We start from the raw sequence: 23,110 nt of genomic DNA on the forward strand, positions 1-23,110 counted from the left end.
TGTGGTGGGAGGATTGGTTGGGGGGCAGTCTGGGCAACAGGAAGACCCAGAGAGGAGCTATCCCAAATCCCTGCCGTACATTTAACCTGCCTGTCCTGGAGGCTGGACAGCTCTGTGTGTGTGTGTGTGTGTGTGTGTTAGGAGTGGGTGCCAGAGCCTCACAGGGAAGCAGATGCTGCATCGCTGAGCCATGCCCCGCAACCTGTGGCCTGTGCATCTTTGGGGTTTTACCTACCTTGTTTTAGAGAGAATAAGGCCGTTCAGATGGACTATCTGCATGCACATCTGCGTACTCCCCAGACCCAAGCTTTACGTTAGGTGGGACTAATGGAGGCTCTTTTCAGTTTTGTAGTTTGGCAGGGTGACATGCAGTGTAGGCTGGCCTAGAATGTGCTCACTGACATGCTATGACCTTCATGTTTCCTATCCTCCCGTCTCAGCTCCTAAGGACTGGGACTATAGGCACGTGCCACCATGGTGTTGCTAACTGACCTGTGTACCCAGCTCTCGTTCCTGTTTTCTTAGGGCCTGACATCATTTGTGTGGCTTTGGAGAAAGGAATTGAGGGCCATGAGAGTGGGCTTCTTGGTGTTGACATGGCCATGAAAGGTAGAAAGAGGTGAGATTCAAGGGTAGGAACTGGAGCCAGCACCTGCTGCTCTTCCGGAGGACCGGAATTCAGTTCTTAGTGCCCTTGTCTGGCAGCTCACACCCACCTGGAACACAGCTTTGGGGATCCAATGCTCTCTTGGGGGTCACAGACACACAGACATGTAAACTAGTAAATAATTCTTTTTAAAAAGCTGAACTCTTTCAGTGTACAATTTCCCCCCAACCACTCTCCACTCTAGAACAGCAGTTGGAAGGCAGTAATGAACTGCTGTGGGGCCCAAGAAGGCACAGCTTGACAATGCAGAATGACAGTCATCTGCTATGCTGATTACAGGACAAGGATTTAACCAGCTTTATTTCAGATCATGTCCCACAAGCATCTATTGGGAGGGATCTGGGCCCATACTTCAGGGTGGGTATCTGGGGCAGGACCGCTGCTGAGGTGGCCAGTGTGCTCATACAGGCTCACAGACTATTGCTGATGCCCGGGAGGGCACAGGTGCACTTCTGGTCTGTTAGGGCGGCAGGGCTAGGATTGACGCTAAACCCTCACAGGACGATTCTGTACCACACTTGCCTGCAGTGGGGATGTTAGTGTGGAAGAGCCCTTCTGTCATACTGCACACGGTCCTGCCATAGTACATAAGGCCAGTTCTGTTGTTAGACATAAGAGGTTAGGACTTCCAAACATCACTGGTTCAGAAAGTTTAGTTTTCATAAAGGAGATGAAGGCTCTACTCGCTTAGTAAAATGGGTCATTTCTTCTGAGGTAGCACTACAGGTTAGAGACCATGTACGTCAGAGCCAGCATCTTAAACTTCCAGCAGTGCCACCTAGTTCCCTAGGGCCAGAGGTGACAGCAAGAAGTGACACATTAGATTACTCAAAGCACTTCAAGATGCGCTCTCCGATGCCAATGAAGTAGACGCCCTGGGCAATCCCAAAGAGGGGGGCTATGACCAGGGCACGGCAGCCTGCTCCTTTCATGAAGGCTGCTGGTCCCTCCTGTGTCCAGAGCTTCCTGTGAAGGAAGAAAGGAGAGCTTGGTAGGTGAAGGCTATGTACACATTTACTCAGGACTTTCTGTTGTTAGATTTGGGGAGAAGGTCTCTAGGTGTGTGTAGCCCAGGCTGTCCCTGGGCTACCCTCAATCTCCTGAGTGCTGGCTTATAGGATTGCAAGCCCTGAGGCGTCAAGTCCACAGCATCTCCACACTTTGAGACAACAGCTCACTAGTCTCTGTGAGCTGACCTGTGGCCCTCAAGTGCTAGGCCAAAGACTGGAGCCGTTAGATCCCATTTGGCCAAGTATCTGTGCGCCACCTTTAGACTGTATTGTGAGAGAGGAAGCTATTTAGCAATTCCAGATTGTCTGCAATCTGGTGGGAGGAGTGGGGAGAAGCAGAGACTCATGGGAGAATCAGAAGCTCCCATTCTCTGTAGCATTCTCTGAGAAGTGAGGGCCAACACATTCCAAGGCAGTGGCAAGTCCTGCCAGGAAGAGCATCTTGAGCTGGGTGGTGTCTGGGGTGCTGGGCTCACCTGGCACAGTCAGTGACTCCGCTGTAGGTGTCCTCACCCAGGCCTTTCTTGAGGGTCTGGATTCGAGTCTTCAGAACTGAATGAAGCAGAAGTTAGAACAAGTTACAGACTCAGGAGCTTGTCTTTCTGCACACCAAGTGGGGTTGCCCTGTGGGGACGCTTGTATGACTGAGGTGAGCAGCCTTCCTCTAGCTGGAGAAGCAGTGAGGGAGCAGGTGTGGCCCTGAGCTCAGAGAGAACATTTCCTCATAGGTTCCCCAGTGCTAGCTCTCATGCAAGAGTCAGAACTCCTGGAAGAAAAGGCCTCTGGGAGGGATGGGCTGTGTGGTGACAAGGAACATTGGGGACACTTCAGCCTTTGAGATTTGGGGCTTTCTGGAAACATGACTCATAAAGCAGGATGACCCTCAAACCGCAAACCCCAGCGCTCTCCACACCTACCATCCAGAGGGGTGACGGCTACCGCCGCCATAGAACCTGCTGTGCAGCCTGCCACAAAGGAGTGTGTGAAGGAGGCCTTGCCGGTGAGCTCGCTGACTCCGAGTTGGTTCAGGTTTGCAAACAAAGGGAAGTAGATGATGGAGAAGGGAATGTCCCTGTAGAGGAGAGAGATGACACCCTGGGTGACCCTCTCAGCAGCCTCTCCAGGACCCGCGGGGTGTCGCAGATGGGAGAACATCCCCATTTGCCAAAGAGGAAGTTCTTCCCCTGTCCAGCTCCCCCCCCCCCAACACACATACCCCCCCCCCCCAGCACCTGTAGGCTGCTGAGGGACCAGCTACAGTTCAGAGGGAAGCAATGGTAAAGTGATCTTAAAGGCGTCGGGGCCCAGGCCCAGGAAGAGTGGCTCACCTGAGGAGCGTAGCACCCAGGCCCCTGTAAAGACCAGAGAGGCCCTGAGTGCGGAGCAGCTCCCGGGCAATGAGGGTGGCCGATGGGCGCCTGTGGGTGGAAGTCGAGCCAGTGCTGTAGGGCCGGGAGGTGGGCGTGGCTGAGGCAGAAGCCTGATGACAGACAGCTGGAGAGGAAAGGCAGCTGCATCTGCACCAAGCCCGACGGGAGCCCAGGGTGTGCTTGGGGGACCGGCCCCAGTGTGCATGACCATGTCACCTCAACCAGAGCCCACCCTTCCATGGCCTGCCATTTTCAGGAAGTCACATCCTGCTAGCACTTTGGGACAGAAACACCTGTGTTCTGCTTAATGTAAGAAGCCACCAGCAAATGCCTTTGTCCTCTAGGGTTGCCTGTTTCAACCAACAGAACAAAATGTAAATGGGAATGACCAGAGTGTAGTGGTTTATGTCTGTAATCCCAACATTGGGGAGGCTGAGACCTGAGGAGGAGTTCAGTGTCAGCCAACTTAGGCTGCATCACATCAAGGCCATCTTACTGGATGGATGGATGGATGGATGGATGGATGGATGGATGGATGGAGAGGAGGATGGGGGGAGGGTAGGTGGATGGATACATAGATAAGCAATTGACTGATTATTTGTATGGTATAACTTGTGGATCCCACTATAGACCATAAGATTTAATGTATGGAAAATATATTTATTTTGAAGTCAGTATTTGCTGGGCATAGTACCCATACATTTGATTAGTCAAGAGCCTAAGGCAAAAGTATAGATGGCATAAGCCTAAGAGTTCAAGGTCAGTTAGGGCAGTATGGTAAAACCTGGTCTCCAAACAAAATGGCCTAGAAAAGCACTTGCTAAGTGCTCATAAGTCCATGGGTGTGGCCCAAATTGAACAAGTATTTAGGCTCTTTCTTCAGAGGAAGTCATTATGGCTCGTGTCCTAGATGTCCTCAGCATCCCGCAGTGCAATAGCGGAGGCAATTTATTGCTCACAGTTCATTTTTTCTCTCCTTTTGAGGTGGGGGTGGTGGTGGTGGGGGTGGTGGTGGTGGTTGGGAGGGCAGGGTAGGTTGCCTCGGGTAGTTTAGACTAGGAGCTAGGACCTGCGTCACAGCTCGGTGCCTGCAGTGCCTGAGGCTTCTTTCCTAGCATGAGCACGCTAAAGTTCCATCACCAAGTGATGGGGGTAGGGGAAGGAAAGTCCCAAGTGGAAAAATGGACTCTGCCTTACTCAGGAGATTATTAGCAGCTTGTAAGCCTGAGAAATCCTGAGGGAAGGAAGCAGCCACCAAGGGCCCTGCACACATGTGGTTCTGTAGCCCAGGCTGAGCTCCTGGTTCTACCTCTTAAGTCCTGGCATTACAGACAAGTCAAAGTCTCTCTGGCTTTTACACGCGTTTTCTTTGTTGCATGCGTGCATGGTTAGTTTGAAGGGTTGTGTGTGTGTGTGTGTTTGTTTGTTTGTTTGTTTGTTTGTTTTGAGACAGGGTCTCAACTATGGAGTCTTGGCTACTTGGAACTCAACAGAGATCCGCCTGCCTCTGCCTCTGCCTCCCAAGTGCTGGGATCAAAGGCGTGAACCACTACACCAGCTTTATTTTTTCTCCAGGTTGAAAAGATGACAAGGCATGCTCCTTCTCCTGGCAGATAGGGACACGGGGTTCCTGAAGCCACTGTCGTTGGTCTATCCCAGTCTGGAACCTGGCTGCACAAGCACAAGCGTGCACAGCTGAGCTGAGGGTAGAGGAGTTAGGTGTCTCCCACAGTAGCTCTCTAGCCAGACACTGGGGTTTATCCCTGAGGAACCTGGGGGTGGGGGGGTGGCCCTGGCTCCTCCTCAAGAGCTTAGTCTGTGTTCTCACTGTACCTGGCACCGTCAGCATACTGCTTTCTTCTTCCATATTTGAGATTTAAAACATTTATTTGTGTGTGTGTGTGTGTGTGTGCACACGCGCACGTGTGTATTTTACCTGTGTGTGTCAATACACCACACGCATATACATTGCCAGAGGAGGCCAGAACATGGTATTAGACACCCTGGAACAGGGGTTATAGATGGTTGTGAGCTGTCATATGTGTGCTAGAGCTGAACCCCAGTTTTCTGGAAGGGCAGCAAGTGTTCTTGACCTCTCAGCCGTCTCACCAGCCCACCAAGCCCCATTTAAAGAAGCTTCAAGAATACAGCCTGAGCATCAAGGCGCTATCATGGCAGTATGAGGTGTGCTGACATCCTCCAGAATCCAGGCTCTCATGTCTGCTCCTTGGGCTGGAGCCGAAAGGGTTAAAGGCATCACTATAAAACACAGTTCCGCTGTGGGGCTATGCAGTGCAGTGTGACCTGTGCTGACTGACCCCAGCCTTGCTGATGCCCTGAGTTGGGATGTGCCTCACCTAAGCGGCCAGCATCCTGCAGCTGAATCTTGAGCATTTCCATGGGACAGGTAATCACCACCTGGCATATTCCAGCCCCACACCCGGCCAGCATCTCCATCTTCAGGTTCCGCTGTGTCCTGTGGAATCAGGAGCAAGAAGGTCCTTAGTCTCAGGTCAGCCCTGCCCCATTCTCCCCATTCACCCTCCTTGGTGGTTGGAACTATTTTGTTTGTCTGTCTGTGTTGTTTTAAGACAGTGTTTCAGGCTGGAGAGATGGCTCAGCAGTTAAGAGCACTGGCTGTTCTTCCAGAGGTCCTGAGTTCAATTCTCAGCAACCACATGGTGGCTCTCAACCATCTATCTATAAGGGGATCTGGTGCCCTCTTTTGGTCTGAGGATGTATACACAGCAGAGCACTCATACATTAAATACATTTTAAAAATAATAATAATAGGGCTGGTGAGATGGCTCAGTGGGTAAGAGCACCCGGCTGCTCTTCTGAAGGTCTGGAGTTCAAATCCCAGCAACCACATGGTGGCTCACAATTATCTGTAATGGGATCTGATGCCCTCTTCTGGAGTGTCTGAAGACAGCTACAGTATACTTACATATAATCAATAAATAAATCTTTAAAAAATAATAATAATAATTTTAAAAAAAGGACAGGGTTTCTCTTTATAACCCTGGCTGTCCTGGAACTTGCTCTGTAGATCAGGCTGGCATCAAAGTCACAGAGATATGCTCCTGCCTCCTGAGTGCAGGGATTAAAAGCATGTGCTGCCATGCCTGGCTCTTTTTGGTCCTCATTTTTGCTGCAGTCCTTCTGCCTCTACCTGCTGGCTGCTAGGCTTAGAGATAGCACCCTGCCAGCAAAGACTAATGCCAGGCAGCTTGTGCATCCATCAGCGTTGGGGTCCGAAACCATCAAACACAAGTGTGATGTCAGGTTCTTGCTCCAGCCTCTTAAGTACCATCCCTTAGGATAAGGGGGAGAGGGGACACAGAAGAGAGGATTTGGGACTGATGTTTAAATTTTGTCAGCTTGTTGGGTGTGGCCACAAGGTTATAATTTTGAGCACTTAGGAGGTAGAGGCTAGAGGATCACTGTAAGATCCAGGCCAGACAGAGCTAAATAGACCCTGTCTCAAAAAGCAAACAACAACAAAAACCACAGGAAAAAAAAAATCAGCTAGTTGCTAAATACATCTGCATATATGCTGTAAGTTCTGTATTCTCTTGAATATACCGTCTCTCCCAGCTTACACTTCTCACCCCCTAAGTGTAGAAACACACTGACCTCAGCCACATGTGCACGTATACACACATAGATGCATACAATCTTAGACACCCCAAATGTAGACACACAGTGAAGGTTCCCCTTCCCCCACCCCCAGCCATCACCTGTCCTTACCCATCTTGCATGAGCAGCTGCCGCAAGAAGTCATTGGCTGCCAGCTTGATTGCCTTCTCTGGAGTGACCAGGGTGAGGTTTACTGCAGCCCCTGGAGGTGAGAAATGAAGAGAAGGAGCTGTGGCTGCTGCCACTCACAGTAAGGCATGGCTCAGGGGAGCCAGGCAAGGGGACACAGTCTGTCTCACTACGTTCTTCATCTCTCCCCCTTCCTCTGATTTATAGTTTATTTAGTGTTACTGGGGTGGGAATGCATATGCCTGGGCACACAAGTGGGGACCAGAAGATAACTTTGGAGTTAGTTTTCCCCTTATGTGGTTCTGGAATCAAAGTCAGGTTGCCAGACACGGCTTGTTTGTGGAGTTGGGGTCTTAGTACACGGTCCAAGATGACAGAGCTCACAGCCCTCCTGCCTCCTTAGTACAAGTGACAGGTGTGCCACTGGGAAGCACGCTGTCCTCCTACACACTGCAGCAAGCTGCAAGCGCTCTGCTGGGCTGTATCTCCAGCGCCATTCTTCCCTCTCCCCCTCCCTTTATCCATTCTCCCCCCCCCCAACACACACACACACACACACACACACACACTTTTTTAAACGTTGAGACAGGATCTCACTATGCAGCTCTGGATGGCCTTGAACTCACAGAGATCCATCTGCCTCTGTCTTCCAAATGCTGGAATTAAAGATGTACACCACCATACCAGCCTAGGTTTTTGTTTGTTTGTTTGCTTTTTAAGCTTTTATTTTGTAGCTGGACAGTGTTGGTGCATGCCTTTAATTCCAAAAATCAAGAGGCAGAGGCAAGTGGATCTCTGTGAATTTGAGGCTAGCCTGGTCTAGAAAGTGAGTTCCAGGAGAGCCAGGACTACACAGACCCCGTCTGGAAAAACCTGAAAAGAAACAAAAGATTGTGTTTTGTAAAAGATTATTTTATTCTATGCGTATGAGGGTTTGCCTGCATGTATGTAAGTGTACCATGCATGCCTGGCACCTGCAGAGATCAGAAGACACATCTGAGTCTCTGGAATTAGAGTCATAAGAAGCTGTGGCTGCCATGTGGGTGTTAGGAATCGAGCTCAGGACCGCCGAGAACACTTTCCAGCCCCACAGATTCTATTTTATTTGCATGGGGTGTGTGTGTGTGTGTGTGTGTGTGTGTGTGTGTGTGTGTATCAGATTCCCTGGAAATTAAATTACTGGTGGTTGTGAACTACCAAATGTGGGTTCTGGGAACCAAATTCGGGCACTCTGGAAGTTCATTCATTCATTCAATCTCTCTCTCTCTGTCTCTCTGTCTCTGTCTCTGTCTCTCTCTCTCTGTAGTCCTGGTTATCCTAGAACTCCATCTGTAGACAAGGCTGGCCTCGAACTCAGAGATCCCCCTTGTCTCTGCCTCCGGAGTGCATGGGTTAAAGGCGTGCTCTTAACTGAACCAGTTACCTCTCTACCCCCTTTTCCTCCTTAAACTCCATTTTTTTTTAATGGATACACGTGTCCCATTATGAAGAAGTTATCTGTCTTTTTTGTTTTGTTTTTGTTTCCCTTTTTGGTTTGAGACAGGATCACATGAATTCCTGGACATGAATCTCCCTGTTACTGGGGATGGTCTGGGCCTCTTGATCCCCCAGCTCCATCCCAAATGCTGGGATCACAGGTGTATGTGACTCCACCTGACTAAGAAGACGTCATAGTCTATGCTGTTGGCAGGCTCCTTCACCTCTGACGGTGCATAAGCAGCCTGAGGAAGTGGGCAGATCTCCTTTTTTTATGGGAACTCAGTAAACCACACACGTTTCTGTCCTTGTTCTCTAGGGTCCCTGTGTATCCTATCAGCTCTTTCCCAGCACCGACCTATGGCCCGTTTTTCCTCATCATGGATGGGGAAGCAGCAGACAGCAGCAGCATGGGGTTATCATGTGGGGCTGAGCTCACAGCTCTGTGGGTCATTCTTTATGTCAAGGAGAGGAAGAGGGGAGGGAGGCAGAGAAAGGCTGGGGACACTTGCTTTTAACATAGCACAAACTAGGCACCTCGAAGGTGGCCTTAGCCAGAAGAATCTGCCTCTACATGGAAGGTTCTGGAAAGTTGGCATAGTCCAGAGCAGCTCCCTGGGTGGAATGAACACCTCTGTGCTACAGGCTCACAAAGTGTGGTTGTATGCCCTGCCCCACTGTCCTCAATAGAGGAGCCTGAACTCCTCTGGGATATTCAGAAGCCCACCTCGGTACATGCCCAGGAAGCCCTCAGCACGTGCAGTCTTCATCAGGCAATCTGTCCTGGAAGCAGAGGCCAGAAAGGAAGTTAGTGGTGTCCACGTGGGCCTCTTCCCCTTCCTGGGCACACCTCAGTTGGCCTTGTTCTCCAGACCCCTCCCTGCCTTCACGTCTCCTGCCAATACCTACATTCCTCTGTACACATCTTTCCCCTGCTGGTTCTGTAGTCGGGTCTTGGCAAGGTCAATGGGAAACACGCAGGTCACCCCCACGAGACCTGCTATACCTCCATTGATGAGTTTTGCAGAGATGCTAGGCCACAGGGAAGAGAAAAGGAGAAAGTGTGAGAGAAGATTCTCGGTCTCAGCCAGCTTGGGTAGGGGACATGAGAGAAGGGCCAGGCAGGTGGTGCTGAGCCTCCAGCTGTCCAGAGTGTCCCTCCTCAGCACCCTCCCTGGGCAGCTGTCAGGTCCTGCCCTCTCCTTCCACACAGGCTAGGAACCTCTCTCCAGGAAGCCATGCTTAACTGCCTGATCAGCTCACACTAACCCATAGTGAAGGAAGGGTTCACCAAGCAGACCTGCTGGGAAGGGAGCCCACCAGGGAGTTGGCAGGCCTTAGCTTGGCCTTCAAAGATGCCCTCTAGAACTGCCATCAAGGTTGGCTCTCCAGCTTCTCACGCTTGGAGGCCTGTGAGGAAGTTTTCAAACAAGTTCCAACTTTATTTTCCATCGAAACCTGGAGAACGTGGTGAAATGAATCTCCACTAGGCTGTTGACTTGGGCGCATTGCTTCGGTTCTCTGAAACATCATTTCCCTGATCTAGGGACTGTAGGAGGCCTAAACAAGCATTCGGTAACTGACAGCTATTGTTAAGGAGAAGATACCCTCCAGACTAGAGACATGATTAAGTGGTGCAGTAGCCCAGGCTCGATTCCCAGCAGCTCCATGGCAGCTCAAGACTATGTTTAACTCCAATTCCAGCAGACCGACAACCCTTTCTGCCCTCTGTAGGCACCAGGCGTGTATGTATGTATATGTGTATACACACACACACTCACACACACACACACATACAGTATACAAGCAAACCATTCACACACATAAAATAAACCTAAAAAAAATCTTTTAAAGGATAAAATGCCCAGGCCATGACCATGTGTGCTTCCTAGCAAGAGATAACTAGGGCTAATAAACAGTGTATTATCTACTCTAGCCTCTATAACCACTTGCTTTAGGCAACAGATTCCTCTTCCTGATTAAGGATAGGAGTCTGGGAATAGAAAACAAAGTTTTCTCAGACTCCTTGGAAAATACTAAAATGTTATCTTTCAGGCCAGAGGCAGACATGAGGAAAATATTTGAGATAGAATAACTAGCAACAAAGAGGCATGGCTTAAACTTCCCTGCAGAGATGAGTCAAAACAATTGAAAACAATGTTGCCAGGGAGGAGAGTTTAAGGAGAATCTCCTGTAGCCCAGGCTGGCCAGTCTGACTATGCACCCAAGGCTGGCCTTAAACCTGATCCTTGAGCATCTACCTCTACCAGAGCTGGGATACAGGCATATGCCATTTTGGCCAGCTTGCAAACTGCATTTTAACAATTTTAACACACACACACACACACTTGTTTATTTGGAAATTGTTTATTTGCTCTACCCAGTCATTCACTCTGTTCTCATCATCTAGAGCTGACACTAATGGGCTGGTGCCATAGCAACCCTTCTTTAAATTGGCTGTCCCCCTGGGCCTACCTCAGGTCGTGGCTGGACATCCTGCGGGCGATCATCCACGGCGGCTCCCAGGACGCAGGCTGTGGGGCCCTCACAGGCAGCTGCTGTTGAGGCCAGTGGAGAGGGAAGTAATGTGTCTGTCTTTGACTCTATCCCTCCATAGAACTGACAGGGCATGGACTTCCTCATGCCCCTGCATGTTCCATGTCCCCACTTTGGAAATGTGCATCCAGACAGAAATCCTTGTTTGGACTTTGATCAGAAAAGGAAGGGGGATGAAAGAATAGATACCTAAACTAAAAAGCCATTACCAAAGGCTTCTGGGGGAGTTGCGGGAGTGGTGGGGGCATGGGCTAGGAAGAGATTAGGACTGCAATGCTTCAGATGTCCTCAAGTAGCTTTTTTTGGAAGTATGAGGAATGAAGGTAGACACGACACTAGCCTCACCCCACCACCCTCTATGTAATAGATGAGGATGATTTTGAATGCCTGATCCTCCTGCTTCCATCCAAGTGCTTAGGATTATGGGTATTGGCTGTCCTGCCTGGCACCTGGCTCTTTTTTTTTTTTTTTTTTAAAGATTTATTTATTTATTATATGTGAGTACACTGTAGCTGTCTTCAGACACTCCAGAAGAGGGCGCCAGATCTCGTTACGGATGGTTGTGAGCCACCATGTGGTTGCTGGGATTTGAACTCTGGACCTTCGGAAGAGCAGTCGGGTGCTCTTACCCACTGAGCCATCTCACCAGCCTGGCACCTGGCTCTTAACTGAGTTTTCTAAAGTTTCATGTGAAACAAGCTGTGCTATATAACTCTGCATTTGCTGAGTTAGGGTGGTTTGTTTATTTGTTTTGGGACAAGATCTTCCTTGGAGGCTGGCCTGGAACTCCCAGGGATCTATCTTAGCCTCCCGAGTGCTGAGGTCACAGGTGTGTGCCACTGTGGCTGGTGTTGCATTGATGATTGTCACAAATGGAAAAGACCGAGCCAGTGGTCTGGAAATGGGAAATACAATAAATAATTGGAGACTGAGGCATAGGATCCAAGTTCAAGGCCTGCCTGAGTTATTAAGTGTTATTCTCTGTGTGTGTGTGTGTGTGTTGGCAGGGAGCATCTTTAGTTATATAAGCAAATTCAAAGTCAGCCTAACATACATAAGATCCTGCCTAAAGAAATAAAAAGATTGCACCTTTTGAGTCTCGGTCCTGCCTCCAGACCAGTGGAGCTTCAGGAAAGGCCTCAGTGCTCCTGGCTTAAGGCCCCTTCCTCTCTTTCCTTTGCTGTTTCTGAGGCAAAGTCTTAGTCATCTCTGGGTATTTTTGTTTTGGGGAAGAAAGGAAGAAGAAGAGGAAGAGGAAAGTGACTCTCTGGAGATATGATAATCACTTCAGTTAAAAAAAAATTTTTGAGGGGGCTGGATGGTTAGGAGCACTTGCGATTTCAGAGGACCCGGGTTCAATTCTCAGCACCCACATGGCAGCTTACAACCATCTGTAGCTCTAGTTTTAGGAGACCTGATGCATTTCGGACCTGTGCAGGCACCAGGCACCCATGTGGTGCACAACATACATTACATACATATATGCATACATACATCTGTGTAGGCAAAGCATCCACAAATGTAATAAAAAGAAGAAAAAATTAAAGTAATATGGTCAGGTCTGATTCCCGTTCTGAACAGTAATAATAAAGAAATTACTAAGATCTTCTCTCCTGGAGACTTAAGTTCCAGAAGCAACAGATAATACATGGGAAAGCCTGAACAGGAAGAGGAGGAAACACTATGAAGAAAACAGTATCTCCTACCTGTCACCCAGCACCTGGAAACCTGGCAAACATGAGAAACTGTCTCAAACAGCAAAGATGGACGAAGTCCCCTGGCTTTTAGTCCCTACCCCTATACAGAAAGGTAGAGGGGGCAGATTTAGAAGGGAAAAGCCAACTACAGTGTCAATGAGATCTGTCTGAGCAGGGTTTCACTAGGCAGGGCCTCAGGCAGGTCATAGGCAGCCTTGTGGGTGTGAGGAGCAGGCAGAGTCCCCAGGGGAGAAATGTTTATGCCTGGGCCCTAGATTCCTCCCTGGTACTGCCCCAAAAGAAAACAAAACCAAACCACACTGGGTAAACACGACCCTGCAGCTAAGTAGTGGGCCGAAGGGATGGCGAAGCTCTGAAGGCAAAGTCATAAATGGAGGTGGGGACTCTGAGCAGAGGGTGAGATGCTAAAGACAGACCCATGTCAACTGCCCCAGGAAGAGACAGAGCCAATCAGAAGACAGCAAGAGAATACTTAGTAACTCAGCAAGAGACAGTTCAGAGCCCAGATAAAGAGTGCAGTCAGGGGAAACTGGAGGAGCAGAAGGGGCTGGGCAGGCTGGCAGCATGGAAACTGATCAGGTGTCTAAACAGAGAGCAGGGCTACAGGAAGGACAGGTAAGAATCTAACACTTAAAGGAGGTCTGGGGGAGCCATTCCTGCCTCAGGAGCATTCCTTTTCCATTTGTTGTTGAGACAGGGTTTCTCTGTGTACCTCTGGCTGTCTTGGAACTCACTATAGACCAGGCTGGCCTCCAACTCAAGAGATCCACCTGCCTCTTCCTCCCAAGTGCTGGGATTAAAGGTGTGCACCACCACGCCCGGCTACTGAGCTTTTTTTATTTGGAGACAAGATCTTGCTAAGTTTGTCCAGGATGACCTGGAACTCACTATGTGGACAAGCCTAGCCCCCAACTTGTAAAATCCTCCTGCCTTAGAGACTCCCTGTAATTGAGGCTGCAGACCTTAATGGTATCCTTGTTTCCAACTTAATCCTAAATGCCAGTTATAGTCTTGTACTTAGATTTTGAGATATTGAACTGACCTCATTGTATATTTTACCAGACTTGCAGTTGAAATCTTGTGTAGTTTATTTGTGGTGCATACATGTGTACTACTGCACACACGTGGAGGTTGTTGGGTTTGTATGGCAACTTCTTTTACTCATTGAGCCACCCTATCAGGCCACAGAATTGTGTGCGGCTCTCTCGGCCTCTCTCTTTCACAGGGTTTCTCTGTGTAGCCCTGGCTGTCCTGGAACTCACTCTGTAGACCAGGCTAGCTTCCAACATCAGACATATGTCTGCTTTTGCCTCCTGAGTGCTGGGATTAAAACTGTGTACCACCACTGCCCAGCTTATCTTCTTGTTTTCTTGAAACAGGGTTAGCCTTGGCAGCCCAGGCTGGTCTCAACATCAGTACTCTGCCTGCCCCTTACCCCCGAAGGCTGGGATGAGAACCATTTGCCCCACAGCCAGCTTTACTTTTATTTTGAGACAGTCTTACTCCATGGCCTAAGCTGGCCTCCAACTTGTGGCAGTCTTTTCCTTAGTTTCCTAAGTCCTCGAAATACAGGCCTATATGACCACAACTGGCTTTATACAGGGCTGAAAAATGAAACCTCGAGTTTAAGGCTTATTAGGAAAACACTATTAACAAAAGATTTATTTATTATTTTATCTAAGTACACTGTAGCTGTCTTCAGATGCACCAGAAGTGGGCGTCAGATCTCATTACAGGTGGTTATGAGCCACCATGTGGTTGCTGGGATTTGAACTCAGGACCTTCAGAAGAGCAGTCAGTGTTTTGTTTTTTTTGTTGTTGTTTTTTTGAGACAGGGTTTCTCTGTATAGCCCTGGCTGTCCTGGAACTCACTCTGTAGACCAGGCTGGCCTCCAACTCAGAAATCCGCCTGCCTCTGCCTCCCGATTGCTGGGATTAAAGGTGTGTGCCACCACCATCCGGCTCTCAGCTCACCTTTTTGTTTTGTCTTATTTTTATTATTTGCTGGTCTGTGTATGTGGAGAATGCAGTTTTCTGTAGAAGCCAGAGGAAGGCAATGGAGTCTCTGAAGCTGCAAGTGAATTTGTGAGCTACCTGTTATGTGTGCTGTCCTCTGCAAAAGCAATATGTACTTTTAACCAGAGCCATGTCTCAGCTCCTTGGCACTCTTTCTCTCTGTGTATGTGTGTTTTGTTTTTACACTACATATCTGTGCCAGAGGAGGCCAGAAGAGGGTGTCAGAATCTTTGAGACTGGATTTACAATTGTATGATACCATGAGTGCTGGGAATTGAACCTGAAGCCTCTGGAAGAGCTCTTTACAGCTAAGCCATCTCCCCAACCCCTGCTTCTTGATAACCCTAATCAAAAGTTTAGTACTGGAAGTCAGCAAGTGCGAGCCTAGACTCCCATCCCATCTGAGATCAGCTTCTCCCCGAGAGAAGGTGGGTTCTGGCTGCAGAATCCTCATTGTGGTAAGGAGCCTGGCCCTGCCACCTCTTAAAGCTCAATCTCTGTGACAGTTTCCTGTCTTCAAGATGGTAAGTTATCATGAAACAGACAAAAACAAATCCTAAGAGGCTTTTTAGGACGCACAGAACTTTACCTTTCTCTATGAAGTCAAAGGAAAGAGAAAAGGCAGCCCTCTGGGCCACATTCCTGGTGTTTCTAGAGCAAAATTAGATGTCAAAAATCAGTGTTCTTTGGCAATGGGAATGAGCACAGTTGAGATAAGTCAGAGAACAAGGGACACGCTGAGCCTGGACATTTCACAGCAACTCTATCTATGCAGCGTTTGCTGGAAGGGCGATTTCCTCACTCTAAATCCTAGCCCCAGGTTCCCTTCAAAGAACATGACTTCACAGAATTCCAGCCATAGGTAAATCTGTGAACCAACAGATAGCAGCCAAGATTTTAAGCTTTTTGTTTTTAAACTGTATGTATGTATGTATGCCTATTTGTATATGCACCATGTATCGATGGAATCCATACCAGGTGGTTGGACCCCTGATACAGATGGTAAACTACTTAATGTGGATGCTAGGAACCAAACCCAGATCTTTTTGAAAAACAAGGCTATTAGCGTCAGACCTCCTTTTTTGTACCCTGCAAAAAATTAAAGATTTATGTATATGAGTGCTCTATTTGCATATGTGTCTATGTGACAGAAGAGGGCATCAGATACCAGTACAGATGGTTATGAGCCACTGCTGTTGCTGGGAGTTGAACTCAGGACCTCTGGAAGAGCAGCCAGTGTTCCTAACCACTGACACTCCACCCCCACCCCCTGCTTTAAAACAAAACAAAACAAAACAAAACTCTTAAAATTTAGCTAGCCATGTTTGTTTGTTTGGTTTGGTTTTTCGAGACAGGGTTTCTCTGTATAGCCCTGGCTGTCCTGGAACTCATTTTGTAGATCAGGCTGACCACGAACCCAGAAATCCACCTGCCTTTGCCTCCCAAGTGCTGGGATTAAAGGTGCACGTCACTACCGCCTGGGCTCAGCCATGGTTTTAAAAGAATCTTATCAGCAAAGTCCTAAATTTGGCAACAGGGCCCATACTGCTGAATACCTACAGTGTGATATAGTATTCCAGGTAGCTGGGTTGTAGCTGACTGACAAGTAAGATTCCTTTACTTTCAGGGAATTTAGATATTACTGGTTCCAACACCACTAGGAAGAGACTTTCTTTTTTTTAACATTCTTTTTGTTAAAAGATTTATTTATTATATGTAAGTACACTGTAGCTGTCTTCAGACACTCCAGAAGATGGAGTCAGATCTCGTTACGGATGGTTGTGGGCCACCATGATTTGAACTCTGGACCTTCGGAAGAGCAGTCGGGTGCTCTCACCCACTGAACCATCTCACCAGCCCCAGGAAGAGACTTTCAAAGGACCAAGCTGGCAGTGTGGCTCAGTGGGATTGCTCTGATCTCCTGGGCAGCCGGCCTTCCATTCCGTCTCGGGCACCAGGGGACTAGTAACTGGTGCACTGTTTCCCTCAGTCCCAACCAAGGGCAGTAAAGCAGCGTTCCAGCGCCTTCTCAGGAACCCAAGTGCTCTTTTAGCTAGCTTTATAACTTGTTAACAAGTGTCTTTACTTAGTACTCCTCAGATCTCACTTCACAGTGATAACTGCTTAGTGAGTTTTGTAAAGCACCAGAAGGGCACTGTAGATTTGTGAAGGAGCAGAGAGCAAAGGTAGCTGGCAGAGAGGGGCTACTCCGTGGTCCTGGCTAGTCTAGTTCACTACTGTGGGTGTAGCATGTGTTCCAGAAATACCATTTTTGTGACAGTAAAAGACAGTGTGACACTTTTGAAGAGCACACACCGTGTGCTGACTAATTACTCTGGAAGAGGTGGGCATAGGTCTTAGAGTTTCATGACAATGTGATGGGATGTACTGACTCGGGTGGCAGAGGCAGGAAGAATGAGGGTGGAGAAAGTATGTAAATGAGGCAGCCAGCCAGGACTTAGGTCTGACCCTTGAGGGACTGGAGGATGAAGAAGGCACCCAGGAAAGAAAGCTGCCTGCAGAGACTGGCAGAGCAGAAGGCTGCCTGGGGTTCACCTAATGGTCTAGCCCCTTGACAGTCCTTTATGTCTGAGAGGCTAAGAGATGGCTTAGTGGTTAAGAACCCAGGCTCAAAACTCACATGGTAGCTCACAACCACTTAGCCAGTTTCAGAGGATCTGACACCTTCTTCTGATAACAGGCATTCCTGTGTTTCACAGACCTCTAGGCAGGTAAAATACATATAAAAGTCTTGTTGAAAGCTTGAGAGGGATGTATAGAGACTGGTTGTCTCCTTCCACTGTAGGTTCCAGGGACTGAGCTCAGGCTTTAGTTTCTTCAGCAAACATCTTTGCTCACTGACATCTTGCTGCTCCTGCTTTATCTTGTGATGTAATTCTATTTCTGCACTAACTTGTTCCTATAGTAAAATTTCAAAGGTACTGCTCCACAAAGGACCAGGAATAAACCAGTTTCTTTATCATCACGAGAGCTCAGTAGGCGAAGGTGCCAAGGCTGACTTCAGGCCAATCCCGTGATCCAAATGGTGGAGGGAGAGGACACACCCACATGCACAGTGCACCCTCCCTACAGTAAGGCTGTGTGTGCACTCAGGAAGTAAGTATAAACAAAAGCCTGGCATCACCTCAGTAGATTCCCCATCTGCTCTTCAGCCGTATGGGCTCAGGTCCGTCCGCCACGGCAGGAGCATGGACATCTTACACCTAAGCCATGCACACATTGGCAATGTGCCTGAGATACACTCTGCTCACAAATCGCCAGTAAATTACAAACTGTTTGGTAATCAGTGATATCTAAATCAATGTCACTTCCTCTCAGAACTAAGTGTGTGTGTGCGCGCGCGTGCTCATGCGCGCCCACCTGTGTTTTAAAGACAGGGTCTATGTAGCCATGGCTTTCCCAGGACTTGCTATGACCAAGCTGACCTTGAAGTCACGGGGATCCTCTGGCCACCTAAGTGCTGGAGTTGAAGGCAGGCACCATTATTCCCAGCTTCTGTTTTTAAGATGAGTTTTTGACTTTGTAGCACAGGCTCCTCTGGAACTGGAGGGAATCCTCATGCCTCAGGCTCCCATATTGGATACTGAGTGTCAGCACTCACTGCACTGTATTACTGACCTGTGTCCTTACCCAAATGAGAAGCTATTATGAGTTAGGACCACCTAAGGGTTATATCTACAGGCCCCAAAGAGACAACTAGCTATCAAACACTGCTCAGTAACCCATAAATATAACCACTGCCTTTGACACGTAGTTGATTTGAGTATAAGGCAGACAGCCTTCTCAAGTCGCTTTTTTCATCAAGACAGGGTTTTTGTGTGTATCCCTGGCTGTCCTGGAACTCACTCTGTAGACCAGGCTGGCCTGAACTCAGAAATCCACCTGCCTCTGCCTCCCAAGTGCTGGGATTAAAGGCATGCACCTTTACATTTTTTAGAAGCAGAGTCAGGCGTGGGTGAGAACCAGGGTTGATTCCTCCTAGCAGAGCACATGGTTCTGCCAGGACTAAGCACCTCTTACCAGAGTAGCCATTAATTTTGTCTTGACCCAGGAAGTACCCCATTTTGAGGGGTGCCCCTGGGATGACAGACTTCTTCTTAGCCCTGCTTGCAGTGGGTGCCATGGAAACCCCCTTCCCAGGCTCCCTTACCATCTCTTACTACAAACTCTTTGCTTGACAAGGACAGACAAGACAACTCTTACCAGATTTCAGGAAGGACCGTCTTTCTGCCTTCTCTGGAATAAAGGACAGAGGCAGGTTTCCAGTGACGTGTGGGCAGAAGCTGGTGTACAACGCTGTCTGCAGGAGCTGTTCTGTCCTTGGGTTTTATCAGAGTTTAGTCCCCCCCCTCCTTGTTCCTGCTGCAGCTTTCACACGGGCAGAGGAGCCAGCAGGCACTGTCTTCCTCCAGCCCTTGCCACACTGCTCTTTACAGAGTTCACACACGAGGCCAGAGCTTGCTAATAGGGTACTAGAAACCCACATACAGTCACAGTGCAGGGTAATGGGGGGCTCCCTACCATTCAGCTGTCAGAAGAATGGACAGACAAGTGGTAAAAACTACAATGTATATCTTCTGCAGGACCTGAGCAGCCATTTCTGTGAAGATGCTAACTGAACACACTGGGATAGATGGCAAGTGTGAGGAGAGGGTCAGCATGGGATCCAAGTGCTCTGGCCCGATGGGTGTGGCTGGGGGGTGTTATGTACAAGGAGGGTGTGTGCATCTCACAAGTGCTCTGATCAATCATTTCTGCTTTTCGGTTGCACACACCTTTGGTTTTCTGAGATGAGGTCTCACTTTGCAGTCTGGCTGGCCTGGAAACCTACCATGTAGACCATGCTGGTCTCAAACTCAAAATCCCAGTGTCTCAGCCTCCAGAGTGCTGGGATAGCAGGCATGCACTCCACTATCAAGCTACACACCAGGCTCCATACACTTTTTGCAGGTAAATATTATTGTTGTTCTTGCAAAGAACTGGACTTCAGTTTCAAGCACTGAATTGGCAGTTTACAATTATGCGTGAACTCGTTGATGACTTCAGTGGGCTCTAAGCAAGAACATGGAGCATACAAAGTCAAACATCCAAACACATAAAAGAAAAACCAACAAATTAAAGAGAGAATTCAGTGAGTATTAGTGGCATCCACCTGTAATTCCAGGACTTGAAACCTCAGCCTGCAAATGGTGGGACTATATAAATTGTCATAAGCCTGAAGCGAGCCCTTACTACAGAGTGGCACTGTCTCAAAACCAAAAAACCAAAAACCAAAACCAAAACTAAAGGAGGGCTGGGATGTAGTTCAGTTGGTACCTGCCTAGGATCCATGAAGTCCAACCAATCCCCAGAGCACAGGGTGGCAATCAGGAAGTAGAGGCAGGAAAAGCAGGAAATCAAGAGTGTATTTGGCTAGAAAGCAAATTCTGCATCTGCTTGGGTTTCATGAGCATCTCAAATGAAAAAACCCAAACCAAATCAAACAAGGAAAAAAAAAAAAGCCGGGGTGACATCACCAGCTAGGAAGGACCCACAGGAGAGGAAGATCAGGGGAGCAGGCAGCTTCAGCTTTGGTTGGCTTTGTTTACAGGCAGAGAGAGAGAGAAGGTTGATGGGTCTGGAAAAGCACAGCAAAGTTAGGAGATGCACCTGAACTCTCTTTAAGCAAATTTCCAGGCAGGGTCAAAGGTCTACTTGCTTCCAGAGTGGCCCTGCAAGATCCCAACCTTCAGCTAGGAAGGCAGTATTTCCAACCCCCCAGGCCCAATGACCAAGTCTTATGTTACGGGGACACCCTAATGACACAGGTACACAGTCAAGCTTGCTTACTTTCTGTCTGGCTTTCAATCTTGAGTGCATCATGAAAATCAATCTCTTTAAGGCAGGTTTTGTGTAGCCCAGGAAACCAGTAAGAGGCAGTCTAGACTGGCAGGAGCTTGTTAACTAAAATGTTGCAGCAGCTGAGGGACTATCATGTATTAGTAGGCTGTTAGATAGCAAAGGACTACAGTTTTGATGTTAAGGCTACAGTTTGAAAACCTTGAGGTGCAGAGAAAATGGGAAACTGAATGGACCGAGACCAATGAAAGGAAGACAGCAGGTGGCCTAAGTCAGGGTGGACAGTAAGGGAGTTCGTCAGCTTTGCTATTTCTTCCCAGGTATAGAAGAGAGGACATTTGTTACCATTTAGTCAGCAACATAAGCTGCCTTCCATAGTTCTTAGGAGACGTTAGTGGAGATAGATATTTCCACTAGGTATAAAGGTAAAATTCAGCTCAGATCAGAAAGGTGTAAAGCCCTAGATTTGATGCCAGGTCCTTCCACTATGGGGGTGCTCTTATGGTCTGTGATGCATCATCAAAGAAGGTGTCTCACATCAGAGGGCTGGGCACTTCATGGGCTGATCAGGCAGGAGGAGGAAGGCAGCAGAACCTACATTTAAACCAGTTTCTAGGTGATGTTTGTTCAGAATGTAGGTTCCTGTCTGACAGACACCAGGTCAGACTTGACCTGTGCACTGATGTCTGTCCAGGCCAAGTGGTGTGAACACAGCAAGAACCACCCTGCTGCAACGAGTAAGTAACAAACCTGACTTCACCCTCTTCACCTCTGGCTAAGCACCGTCCCTTCCAGCACTTTGGTTGCTGTAGGCCGGTTTCCTTCAATGTGTCCCCCTTTACTGACTCTGAGGAAAGGACAGTAGTCTTTCCTCTGTATTCTGAATGAGCAGACAAAGTGCCAGGCAGATGTTGCTCATCAGTCGGGATTCCGTGCTGAGTATACACAGACATTTTCTCTCGTCAGTGCTCAACAGTACAGCTTGACAGCTATATATATATATATATATATATATATATATATATATATGTATATGGTTTTAAAAAGACACTTAAGAGATAACAATATACAGGGACACATGCATAGATGATATGCAAATACCAAGTTACATGGGGACCTAAGCACTGGGACTTAGCAATGGGAATCCTGGAACCAATCCCTAAGGACAGCAAGGGCAACTGTACTTACTGACAAGGCAGTTAGGGGTCACTCCACATCTGTGTTTGGTATACTCCAGGCCGGGCTGTGCTGGATCTTGTCTTTGCCTTCCTTCCTATAAAGACTTAACTCTTCCCTAGAGTTAAAACTCGTGATACAATCTGAGGAGCTTTGCTCAGCCAGACCAGGGTGAACGGTCCTATGTGGTCAGAAATGAGCCGACAGGATTCTAGGAGCAAGTTGTGGTTTTCCACTCCTCAAATGGTCTCAAGGCACCTGCATTAAAATTCGTGTCATGGAGGCACGGGGGCAGGGACTCCAGGATACAATAGCTCAATCTGGGCATTTCCCAGCTGCCTTCTTGGCTGCTACTGCACTTCACTTTGCACTGAAAGCTTTTGCTAAAACTGCCTCAGGAAACTAGAGGAGTGAGCCTTGTAAGCACAAAGGAGACAGAAACAAATGCACAAACACTGTCCTTTCAAAAGCTCAAGGAACTGAATCCAGGGCAACAGATCAACAAGGCCAAGCTACCAGAGCGAAGTGGGGGGTGAGGACAGGGAAGTCTGCCCAGACGGGCAGCAGTAGCATCGGTGCTCAGAGCTTTGCCACCCCTGGCTGAGCTGGAAGGATTTACAGCCACCCAGGAGAAAAGAGCCACAGCCAAAGACACCACGTACATAACAGCCACAGATCATAAGCCATTCCCCTTCCAGAAGACTCCAGCTAGGTAGGAATATTTTCAGGGAGAGATTAGAACAATACTGCACAAACAAGTTTTAAAATCAAGCTCACTAGTGGTAGAAGATAGTATTTTTTGTTGTATACAGGATTTAGCATTGTTTGGTCAAAATGATTTGTGTAGAATAGACGCTTTCTTTGAGATAGGATCTTGTGTATCCTAAGCTGTAAGCTATGTATACAAGAGGACTTGACTTTTGAGCTTCCTGCCTATCTGCCTCTGTAGTGCTAACATTATAGACACACACCCAGCTTCATCTGGAGTTGGAAGTTGGAACTTGAGGCCTCACAATGGTACACTCTTTTTTGTTTGTTTTTCGAGACATGGTTTCTGTGTATAGTCCTGGCTGTCCTGGAACTCACTCTGTAGACCAGGCTGGCCTCAAACTCAGAAATCCACCTGCCTCTGCCTCCCAAGTGCTGGGATTAAAGGCGTGTGCCTCCACGCCCGGCCCGGCTGCACTCTTATCAATTGATCTACATCAAGTTCTAAGAATTAAGTTCTATTTTGTTTACAGTAGATCTATTTTTAACTGACATACAGGATTGTACATGTAAACGACTGCCTGTATATTATATGCACAATGGAAGTCAGAACTGAGCACTGGATCTCTTGGAGCTGGAATTGCAAGCAGTTGAGTCGCTCTGTGGGCACTGGGAGAAGCAAGTACTTTTAACACCGAGCCATTCCCAGGCCCACAGCTAAGTTCTTAGTAATCTGGCTTTCCCTACTGAGGGATTATGTAATATGGGGGTTTTGGGTGGAGAGTT

General features: G+C 48.1%; 1 protein-coding gene across 3 annotated transcripts; it reads right to left on the reverse strand.

The window, feature by feature from the left end:
• Positions 1-845: 845 nt before the first annotated feature.
• Positions 846-22,269, reverse strand: Slc25a18 (solute carrier family 25 member 18). 3 transcript variants are annotated; one of them, XM_085840012.1, is made up of 11 exons: positions 21,629-22,269; positions 18,806-18,838; positions 10,767-10,849; positions 9,201-9,323; positions 9,019-9,074; positions 6,798-6,888; positions 5,405-5,523; positions 3,006-3,171; positions 2,595-2,749; positions 2,154-2,229; positions 847-1,633 (listed from the first exon to the last, which is right to left on the reverse strand). In XM_085840012.1, the coding sequence occupies exons 3-11, from the start codon at positions 10,799-10,801 to the stop codon at positions 1,492-1,494; spliced, it is 963 nt and encodes a 320-aa protein (XP_085696138.1). In that variant the 5' UTR covers positions 10,802-10,849; positions 18,806-18,838; positions 21,629-22,269; the 3' UTR covers positions 847-1,491. The 3 variants fall into 3 exon arrangements, with proteins under 3 accessions (XP_085696139.1, XP_085696138.1, XP_085696137.1); XM_085840011.1 differs by lacking the exon at positions 18,806-18,838; XM_085840013.1 differs by lacking the exons at positions 18,806-18,838; positions 21,629-22,269 and having other exon boundaries at positions 846-1,633; positions 9,197-9,323.
• Positions 22,270-23,110: the final 841 nt, after the last annotated feature.

The sequence above is a fragment of the Mus caroli genome, unplaced genomic scaffold, assembly GCF_978045245.1.
Source record: "Mus caroli unplaced genomic scaffold, Mus_caroli_1 scaffold_7, whole genome shotgun sequence".
Classification (NCBI taxonomy): Eukaryota; Metazoa; Chordata; class Mammalia; order Rodentia; family Muridae; genus Mus; species Mus caroli.